The following is an 11,552-nucleotide window of genomic DNA, read 5'->3' as shown; positions in this document are numbered from 1 at the left end:
CAGCTCTGCTTTCTCGGTGTAGATGGGCTGTGACTTCTTTCTGTCTTACCTCCTGAACAGCTGGCTTTCCATACTTGGTTCAACTCCCTGCAATCCTTTGTATATAAAGTGCTGTCAGATGAAAATTAAGGCAACAGCTCACTGGGTGACAGAGCATCCTTGAGTTAGTCCTCCTGTGTGCATCCAACCCCTACATCATCCACAGCTGAAGGAGATGCTGAAGCTGTATTTTAACTGGGAATGGCCCTTAGCGTTCACCAGGTGACCTCATTGATTTTGAACATCTGCACAAATGACTCAGTCAAGATTCAAAGTCTATTTGGGTCAATCGGAAGTGAAAAATGATAATCAATGCCTGATCAATGTAGCAGAGTAAAGCTAAGTTCCGTGGGCCTGTTGTGAAGATTTTAGCTCTGCTGTCACCTGCTGAGGGCAGGAGTCGGGATGCTGGCTCCAGGACCACGGGCTGCAGCACGAACCACCAGGGCTGAGAAAGCCGGCATACATTCAATGTCTGCATGAAAATCTCAACAGCAGGACAACTGGTTGCTGCCGGCTCTTCTGGGCCTGTCCTTGCCCCACAACCAAGGGACAGCCTTACCTGTGACCAACTGCAGGTGACCCACCTGGTACAGCCAGGGCTGAGAACACCTCTGCCTTGGTCAGGCACCCGGAGGCTGGGCTGCCCATGGTGTGGCTCCGACACCACATGACCCAGGCCGCTCCTCCGGACTGGGCTCACACCTGTTTCCTGGCACAAGCCTAGTGGTGGTGCTTGGGATTCTGACTGCACCTCTTCCAGGAAAGTGTCAGTAATGACCTGCCTTTTCCAAAAGCAAATGACTATACAAACAGCAGAATGCCTTTTTAAAATCAATCCTGTGATGCCCATCAGGAAGTGAACCGGCCTTCCAAGGGAAGATCCCTAGGGAACAACCAAACCAGCCCTTTAGTCAAGAATAAGAGCTTAGAGAACACTGAAGGGTTTCCACAGAGGTTCATTAATGTCTGCACCAGAGCAGCTTTGGGACATCTGGCTTCCTTTCACTCCTCATCAGGACTGTTTACAGCCGATGCAGGATGGTCTAATCATGAAAACTGGCTACTTCACTGGATTGTTTGCTAAACCAAAGGGAGTTTAAACAAGTCATTTTACAGAAAATTATTTTTGGTAGTTTCAGCAGGAAAAACTTGACATACACTCACATAGTATCAAGAAAATAATATGAAATGCAAATGATAAATTGAAGCCTAGGAAAATAATATACAAACTGGGTTAGCACTGCTAATCCAGAAGTGAGTTGAACCAGTAACAGTGAAAACTATTGTTCAATGTGCTTTAACATTACTTTAAAAAAAATAAAGTTTACCTCTAACAGTAAAGTGGTTTTAAGTGATAAAGCCACTGAAACAATTAAAGCCAAAATTTCAAAGTAATCAATCCAGCTGCATTTCCTCAGGTCTTTTTAATCTACTGAAAGCTTTCAGATTTATGGAAATGAGAGCATGCATGCTTATCATAGAGAAACAAAAACTTTTTAATTCGCATACTACATATGAAAATAAAAGCATAAGTTGTCAACCCAGACTAACTGCTTAGTCCAAATTAATGCATTACCAGAATTCAACTTCTACTACCATAAATTTTGGGCAGTGGCAAATTTTGAGGAACACAATGAAAAGGCTCTTGAAAACTAAGCACATTCAGAATTTTTGCTTTCATAGAAGCAATTGTTATATTTAGGATCTTAAACCAAAGCACTGTCTAGCTACCCCATGCTTAAGATGGAAGCTGTGCATTTAGAAGCTTGAGTGTGACAGGTAGCAATCAAATTTTCCTTTTTGTTTCATTCAATATCCAGTCATGGAAATTTTCAATTGGAAGTTACCAGGAACTGGGGGGGGGGGAAGGGGGGAAAAAAGTTTCTTTTAGGTGTCTAGTAACTTTAAACAGTGTTACTAAGAAGACAGACAGCTTTCCTCCAGAGCCCTGGCCACCTATGAGCCACTCAGGACCAAGCTGATGGCCCCACAGACCTCTGTTTCCCAGCACTGCCTACATCATGCCAAAGACTGTTTCTGGTCTCTTCATGGTCAACAGAAAGAGTCTCTCAAGACTCTGCAAAAAATCTTGCACCTGACTACAATACACAAGTTCTTACTTGGGTATATTCTCCCTATTTTTTTCATGGAAACTGTGAAATGGAAACAGACAAGTACAAGAAGTACTGGCTTGGGGACAGCGAGGATTTCAGACATGACATGTGACCAAGTGATATGATTATAAACATCACACCCATGAGGGAGTGGTGTGGTCAGTCATGAATCCCAACACAGGTGCAGTTGACACTTCATTGAAGGTCACAGACACGTGAAAAATATTTTTACCCATGTATTTGCATGCTTCCCTGGATTACTTGGGTCTTCAATTAATCAAACCCATGAAGGTTCTCATGTACTTATGTAGTTGTGGCACCAGACACTAAGGTGGAGGAGATTGAGTGCTGGGTGGTTTTTTTGTTTGTTCATGTTTAAACACCCCAGTGGAGCATCCTCAACCCCTTCCGCCATGACTCTCTGCTACACCCTTGATTTTTCCACAAGCAGCATGGTTTGAATAACAACTGTTAAAATAGGAAGTGTTTTCTGCAATACCATGTATAATCAAATCAGTGAAACTCATGTTAACCCTGGAAGTAGGAAGCAGTGGATTAGCAGAGAAAGTGGAGCTAACTACTCAATAAAGATTTGTAAACAATACACAATAGGACTATGAGAGCATGGTGGACAGGCCAGAAATAGGAATACTTCTTTCCAAGAACATTGGGTTTTCTACTCAGAACTTACCTTGCACACTGTTGTACAGAACTACATTTATGGGGAAAAACACCCACCTCAAATAAAGGTATTTTAAAAACAGTATTCTAGTATCTCCCTATTCATAGAGTTAGTGGAATGTGAAAACATATTAAATAAGCCTCAGACCTTAACTGTTGGTCTGAAAATCTCCAGGTCAATTCAGCCACCTACCTGCCACATGAGCATGTAAATGAGGGCTGAGGTTTTCTTCGAGTAAAAAAAGCAGTACCTTTTTTTCAATTTTTTAAATTAATAAGGTATCAGTTAAGAAGTGGTTTCACTCTTACACCTTGTCTTCTGTTTTCTTGCTTCAACCCAGAGTGTAATATGAAATTAAGTCACAGATTCTGAAGTCTCCATATACACTTATTTAATTGATAAATGAGAGCCAGACTCTTCTTCCACCTGGAAGGAGCAAAGCACCAGTTCCATGCTCACAGGTGAGAAGTTTCCCAAAATCAGGCATCTCACATTTCTGAAAGACTGGGCAGTTGAATACAACTGCATCATCAAGTATTTTTTGGGAGAACTTAGGTTTCCCAATTTCAGCTTAATTGTTTCTAAAGTGTCACAGGTATTTAGTATTTTAATGTAACTGATCTTGCTCCCTCTACCATATGTAGTTAATTTCCACAAATACAGTAAGAAATAATTACATTTGATTTGAAGATGGAAATACTACTTCAGGAATCCTTACCAAATAAAAAAAAAAAAAGAGCAAAGGTCATAGTGAGCCTCTGACAGTAAAAAAATGTAACATTAATTGTGGAGGGAACAAGATGCTTTTGGAAAATTATTGTTCTGAAAATTTATAAATTTATGTTTGGATAACCAAACAAGTGTTTGAATCTGCTTCGGTTTGAGAAAAAGGGAAAGCCACCATTTTTTTCAGCTGTATTAGCTATCATATGGATATCGTATGGATTATAACCATCCCCTTCTTTCAAGCTGGAAAAACTTTGTTTTAATCATAGAAAAAAATATCAACAAGCTTATATTTTTATATTTACTATCCTAAAATAGATATTAAAAAAAGTTCAGAATTTAAAATTTGCCATACACCTGATACAGAACCACAGCAAGGCCACTAACGGTCCAATTTCCGAGCATAATTCAATACATGCAAACAAGCTGCTTTTGCACTACACAGAAAAATGGGTCAAAACATAAAAACAAAATCCCAGGATTCACTGACACATCTTTTCTTGCTTTGGCAATTTCAGGTATTTTTCAATGATCTGCATCACCAGAGGCAACTCAATGAGAAGTGGCAACCGTATCTAGAAAAAGAAAACCATCCCAACAGCTCAGGTTTTTCTTCCTCCGCTCAGAACAGTTACAGTTTTCAGAACCAGTCTATATTCAGTTTATTTGCATCTGGAAGTTCAAGTAGAAGCGATCACCAAATGAAATGTATTTCTGTTTTAAGTGGGAAGACATCAACATGGAACTAAGCTGTGATCAGTTCTAACCCAAGTTTCTCCCAAGCGATGAATTCTTGAAGCATCTATCATTTGACACGTTACCCACCCATTCTTCTAAAAATTATTTGCTATTAAAGAGAGGGGATCTGAAACCAAGGTTAACCAAACTTTTTGGCCATGGAAACTTTACTGTGGAAAAGAATATGAAACTCTCATAAATTTACTTGTCAGCAGCAAAAAGACTCTTCAAGTGTCTTAACCACTGTACAGCTCAATAGTTTTAATACTTCAATTTTTTTTTCCATTTTTCATTGTTGAAGAAATAATTTCACAATCTCAAATCAAAGTCAACACTGCAGTGAGGAGAGCTTTTCTACTTTATTACAAAGAGAAGAAGCCTTTATGTGGTCAGAAAATACAAGATTGATCTTTTTTTTTCTCTTCCTATGAAACGCTGCTGTTCAAACAGCCAGAGTGAATTGTCTCAGTTCACTTCTTTAAGTCCCATCACATTCACTTGGGTATGGATGTCCTTGGCTGCTGAAAATCTGGCCCTTTAGTGCACAGGGCGACAAAGTAGTCCCCTGACCAGCAGTTCCAGAATGTCCCGTTTTCATATATTGCATCCATGCACACCTCCTAAAAATGAGGTACAGCAGGGCAAACATTTTCCAAAATAGATGTCATATATATAATATATACACATTCGTACATACATACCTTTATTCATGTGATGTCCAAAAATTTAAAAAAAATGTACACATTTATTACAAAATCGTAACAAAGACTGGACAGTGTTTTGCTCATTCTGGAAAGATGAAGCTCAGTAATACACAACTCTGGAAACTAACCAGAGACTGTGGCAATATCTTTCTTCTAAACAGTCAGATATTCTTGCATTAAGCTTGGCGAAAACTGCCTTTCAAAAACAGAAGGGGAAGTAAAATGAAGGAAGCAAACCTTGCTCATCTTTCCAAATGAAATACGAGAAGGATCTTCACATAAAAATGCACAAACATTTTTTATTACCAATAGTGCTACAATGAACAATGCAAATTTTGTTGTCTAATTTTTTGTCTTTTTTCTTTTTTTTTGTTTTTACATTTTGGAAAACTAAGTGGTAAACTTTTGTCAGTGTACTCGCTTGTCTTTACAGACCCAAGCTTGTCTGCTGGCAAAAAAGAAAACAGAAACAAAAATTCAGACCCTGCTCAAACTAAAGAAAAACAATTACAAATTTAGTTGTTGGGCAGCACATAATTAGTAAGGCAGGACCTCAAATGGTGACCCTTCACATGAGCCAATTGCCAGATCCTCAAGGAATTAAAACCAGGATGCCTGAGCCACATCAGTTCTGCAGTTATGTTGAGTATTGTGCTGAGACAGCCATACCCCAAGAAAAGGGAAGTCTTTAGAAGGCTTGCTGAGCAGGGTTGTAGTTGAAGGTTGATGGCAGATGAGGCCTTTCTTCTAATTTGTCATATTCCAGGTGGAACTCCTACAGTTAAAAAAAAAAAGACAAAACCAAATAAAACAATGTATCATTAACCTGTCAATACCTGGTCTACCAGCCATACTGGAAAAGCACAAATACAGAGGAGATCAAGTACTAACTTATCCTAAGGCAAAACCACATGACTTTGCTATCTTGGATTCCATATTTTAAGGAGAAAAAAGGAGTAAATTAAAACAATCCTAAGCCATTACACCCACGACACGTAGGCTCTCCTATTCTTTTCAATGTTACACGACCCTCAGAACCCTTGTTATAATCTCAAACAATTTGATATATGCACGTACACAAAAAACACAATCACAGCATGAGCTGAACTATAAACAAAACATGTCTTTCAACATGTCAGGAGGGGCTTATTTTGGATGAACTAAAGTTTGGGAATATTTTTGTGTCATACTACCAGACCAAATAGCTTCAAGATGCACCAGGGGAGGCTCAGGTTGGACATCAGGGAGGTGTTCAAGAAACAACTGGACTTAGCACTAAGGTCTATTTGACATGGTGGTGACCAATCAAAGGCTGGATTTGATCTTAGAGGTCTTTTCTAAACTAAATGATTCTGTGAAAATGTCCCGGTTTCACCTTTGGAAACATTACCTAAAATGCTAGAGACAAAATACTGAGGCCCACTTAAGCCAAAATTTATCAAAATATTCCACCACATTTCATACTCATATTTAAGTCCCTGACCCACCAAACCTGAAAGTTGGTATTTTTCAGACCCTTTCAGTAGTCTTTAACTGTGTCTCATCCCTATTTTATCTTCATTCAAGGAACGGGGTAAGCAGAAGTTTCAGAACTGTTTTTTAAGTGTGGTTCTTGGTAATTCAACAACAACAACCTTGGACATACACAGATAATTTATTTTGCCTAACTTGGTGAACCTCAGCAGAACATCATCTGTGTCTGCAAAGCAAACTTACCCCACTATTTTCACACAGACATGAAAACATAGAGTAATGAAGAGACTATTTTAGAACACTCTCTGAAATGATTAAATAGTGTAAAATTCAGTACACGTAAATCTGTACTAAATTAAAGACTAAATCCATGCAAGAACAGAAATAAAATCTAGGGAATCCAACTCTCAGAACTCTCTTCTTTCAAGGCAAAACAAAGTCCATTTAGCACAGAAAGAACATTCAGCATAGTAAGGAAACAAAGTAGTGGAAAATGTGAAGCATTCTGTATTCCTCTAAGAATATTGTCCCTAAAACTGGAAAACCCTAGCAAAACCTATGTGGGGTTATAGCCATCTGCACTGAAACATTGCACATCTGCTCCATTTCTAGTTCCCGGCTCTCTACTCCAACCAAAGACTTTTTTAGGGTTTTTTTTTTTTGTCTGGTTGGTTGTTGGGGGTTGTTTATTTATTTAGGTTTAGGTCATATATACACAAGTGAATTGCTTCTGGCATTCCTACTAAAAACTGCATGCCAGTTGGTCTACGTTCTCTTTTTGTGCAGATGCTGAGACTGAAGAAATACTGCTCCCTCCTTGGGTAAGAAGTAAGATCAAGGGCTGCAAGTCCATGCACGTACTTTGGTGTCAAAGGCTGGATTAGGTTGGGTGGATCTTAGAGGACCTATGGCAAGGGTAGAGAGGGACTTTTTGCAAGGGCATGTAGTATGACAAAGGGAAGTGGCTTTAAGCTGAAGAACAGTAAGATTTAGATTGGATATTAGAAATAAATTCTTTACAGTGAGGGTGGTGAGGCACTGGAACAGGCTACCCAGAGAAGTTGTGGATGCCCCATCCCTGGAAGTGTTCAAGACCAGGTTGGATGGGGCTTTGAGCAAACTGGTCTAGTGGAAGGTGTTCTTGCCCATGGCATGGTGGTTGAACTAGATGGTCTTTATGGTCTCTTCCCACTTGAACTATTCTATGATTCCATGATCTCCAGTAATTCTGCAGTCATTTTATAATAAAAAGATACCACTCAAGCTTTCTCTGCCTTTCATGGCTGTCAAGGTTTCTATCTTGCACATAACCATGGAAGGACCTGCAGATACTATCTAATCTATGGTCAGCTTCAATCAGTTAAGTGAACTTCCACAAGCTCTGAAATGCCTTCAAAATTACCCATGGAAAACTGCTAAATAAACTGGTAAGATACAGTTAAGTATCAGAAACCAGACAGTATCAGTATCCTAAAAAAGGGTTTTCCAAACTTACGGTTGTTGCAAGCCTCTACTGGCAGTGGTAGCTGTAAACAAAGTGTCTGGAATAAATGCTCAAGAGGCTGATAAATCCTTTGTGTCCCACATTATTTGATTTTTCTTGAAAGAAGTTATTCAGCCTTCTTTACTTTTGTTAAAACTGATCTAGAACACTAATCTACTAAATCACAACTGGTTTATGTTTTTACAAACGTAAGTCTTACAACTTAGTTATCTAAAGTAAACTGCTGTATTTCACTGCAGCAGTACTTCACACTGCAGTGTAATTTAAAATAGGGACAATAAATATGTAAGCTTATAATGCAAAACACACATCTGCAAAGCACAAGACATTTAGAGTATGCACTGCCCTATACTTGAGCATCTACACTAGAACAAGAACCAAATTTATAAAGCACCTTGAAAAATAATTGAATATACACATATAAGAGACAGCAATTTACAAGCAAGTATTCCTGTCTGACTGCTTCAAAAAGGACTAGTGAAACTGTTAAGCAGCAATTATTATTGTGGCCTTCTAAGGAACTGATATTCCCAACATCCACTAATAATGTAGCAGTTATAATAAGAGACTGAAATTTATCAGAATTCCTTTTTTTTCCAGCTCCTTATAGGTCTAATTTCCTGAAGTATTTATTAATTACTTCTGCATTTGTTAGAAAAAAATTACTTGGCCATACTTTTCCTTGCATTCAAAGCAACACAGATTTATCAAATACTGCTGCTTCTTGTTTGGGTGAGTATGTATTAGTCTTCCTCAGAGGAAACCTCAACTCCAGAAATTAATACCAGAGGTAACACCATTACCACAGAATGCTAAGATCACACATGACATACATCTAAGTTCTTATTTATCAAAGGTGCAAATGTCAAAGAATTATTTCTAGTATGCAATTCCTTTTCCACGCAACAAAAATCTCAGTTTTCCCCAAAATCTTTCTCTAGCTTCCTGTGATCAATGCTCAATTTGCCTGCTCAAAGTTAAATAAAAATTTCAAAATAACAGTCCAGTTCAATTTTTTACATTAAGGAATACACAAGCCTAGAATAAAAGATATTATTGCTTCTTATGGACATTGGGGGGGAATAAATAAAATAATCACATTCCTGGTGAAAATACCACTGGCAAGTGAAAAACTTTAGAAAATACTATCCCTCTCCTTACTAGCTATCAATTGCTTCTTAATGTTGGGGGAATTATTTTCAGCATGCAAATAAAAAGAAGCAAATCTATGTAGATCTTGGGAAAAACCATACAGAGGACAGTAGTGACTCCTATCTTTCCAGCACCTCAGGAGTGCCTAACAGGAGGATGTAGTGTGCATCACTCAAGCACTGGATGCTGAGCTTCAGAATAGCACTCAGGATTCCAAATAGAGACAATATTATCTTAAGAAGTAATGCTAAAGCATCAAATAGCAGCTGCATACATTTACTACAGGTAGAAAAAAGAGACATTGAAGAGGTTACTCTCCTTATACAATGGGCACCACTTCCTCCTAGTAAAAGGAAATGCTGTGTGTCCACACAAGCTAAAACCACAATTCCATTGATATATGAAACTACATGAGGCTCTTATTACTCATAAATAAATGGAACACATTCAGTTGACTCCAGAAAAGAAATCTATCCTTTCAAAAGGTAATTACTTCCCCTCTGATGACCTTCGGCAATAATAAAATAGCTTTAAACAGCACCCTGGGGGAATGTAAGGAAGCATACTACGCAAACGAATAACTCAAGTAGAAACAAAAACTTTCCTTTTATTTGGGTTTTCTTTTTGAGGAGTGATACTTTTGTTTAGAAGTTTTGGCATCACCTTGCACTTAGGAAAAACCATACAAGCAGGGCTCGCCATTGAAACCGTCAGTTACAGACCCTTGCATTTTCCTGCGGCAGGAGAGTCAAGGAGTCACACATGCCATTGGACTAAAGAACCTCCCATATCCTTCGGGGCAACTGGAATGTTAATTTCTGACGGGAGCTTGCAGAAGCTATGCAAAATTACTGGGTGGAGGGAGTGGGGGAGGAAATAAAAATAGCCTGTATCTAGTTAATGTCTAGATGGCAAAACTTCAATATAGACAGAGGAGGACACTGAACTTTATTGTCTTTAAAGCTGATGTTTAAAAACACAACAGACGTAACTATTTAATGCAATGTCTCAATCTCCAAGTATATAGATACAACTCGCCCACAGAAATGAAATGCCTTTTCAGCAAATAATTCATAAATTGGGCTGCAGGTGAAAAGAATTTTCTATGAAATACCTAAGCATGTAGAATCACAAAATATAGTTCCAACATGCTGGAATCACATTTGTTGAGTTCAAGGTTAATCTGATTTGATCTGCTAAGTGTTTTTTAGAGAAAAGGAAGAGTGTGATACTGTATCTACAGATGGTCAGACATAGAACATTGACAGTATTAATGGACAGAATGAGACAGAGATTATGACAGCTGGGAAGGGAAAAAGCTATAGCTTTCTGATTTTTTAATGCCTCTTGGTCTACAATACAGAAACAAGCATCATGGAAATATGCCTCCTGCTCCGAAGAAGTTATTCATTTCAAAGAACACTGACTTTCAAACAACAGAGCACGGAATTCCTAAGTATGGGTAAGGAGAGCCTGTACCCAAAAACCAAAAAAGCATTCCCTGCACCCATCCCACAACCATTTTAAATTCCAAAGTGAGGTGTGGTAGCATCCTATTTAGTTTTCTAAAGCAAAGTAATAAAAGGTTTGGAAGTAAAACTTCTAAAATGCCAAATAATGTCTTCCGTTCCGTAACTGTATACTGTGGGAAGAGCTTTCACTTTTAACAAAACTCCTAAAAGAAGTTTTATGTCCTTCTATCTGCCAAAGAAAACCGGAAATAAGAGAGACAGCTCCTTATTTTCCGCAAGCAAGCCAGTGTTTCAGACCACCTTTATTCTCTCAGACATCAGAAATTAAGGTAATGAACCGAAATAGCAGGAGGTTAAGTTTGAGATTTTTGTGAAGAAGATTTTTGTGTTTTACTTTTGTCTTTGTAAAAATACATGGCTGACGAACTTAAAACAGCTACACAAGGGAAAAGAGATACCTTAGCTACTTTCCTCCAGTTAAGACAGTCAAAGAAGTAGTATGTTCCCCTCTCGTACGTATTGGTTTTCATTGTTGGCTCCATGCCGGGTGCCCTGGTGATCCATACTCGTTCCTCTTTGTGGTATCTCCAATCCCGGTTAAATCTTCCATTTGTAATAGAAATGAAAAATAATTCTTAGTGTTAGTTATCTGAAATTGACTCAATAAACTAACTTTAAAGGTTTCAATCAGAACGGTACAATGCATTCAAATCCCAAACAAAATTTCTATGACATTGTTAAACCTGTGATTTCATACCTCTTCCACACAGTTACTACACCTCAAACTAAAACACATGAGAATCTTCAAGTCTGGTATGTTCAAACAATAAACTCTTTTAATGACTATTTACTGGTTCTTGTTTTGTTGATGATAGGTAAGTTACACATTCAATAACGACTGGCACCTGCCATGTTTTCCACAGTGCTTCATAATGAAAAATATGT

At 38.3% G+C, this 11,552-nt stretch overlaps 1 protein-coding gene across 2 annotated transcripts in view; it reads right to left on the bottom strand.

Annotated features, from left to right (window-relative positions):
• Positions 1-4,630: 4,630 nt before the first annotated feature.
• The window catches only part of CNOT2 (CCR4-NOT transcription complex subunit 2), an 82,169-nt gene continuing 75,247 nt past the window's right edge, over positions 4,631-11,552 (bottom strand). Inside the window, exons 14-15 of one of the 2 annotated variants that reach the window (XM_010413682.4) lie at positions 11,066-11,210; positions 4,631-5,781 (exon numbers count right to left, since the gene is read on the bottom strand). In XM_010413682.4, the coding sequence (XP_010411984.1) occupies positions 5,695-5,781; positions 11,066-11,210 (232 nt within the window). In that variant the 3' untranslated portion in view covers positions 4,631-5,694. The remainder of the gene's footprint in view (positions 5,782-11,065; positions 11,211-11,552) is intronic. The other variant, XM_039571177.1, reaches the window with a different exon arrangement.

Source organism: Corvus cornix, chromosome 1A (assembly GCF_000738735.6).
Source record: "Corvus cornix cornix isolate S_Up_H32 chromosome 1A, ASM73873v5, whole genome shotgun sequence".
NCBI lineage: Eukaryota > Metazoa > Chordata > Aves > Passeriformes > Corvidae > Corvus > Corvus cornix.
The sequence above is the reverse complement of the archived record's forward strand: the minus strand, read 5'-3'. Positions and strand labels throughout refer to the sequence as shown.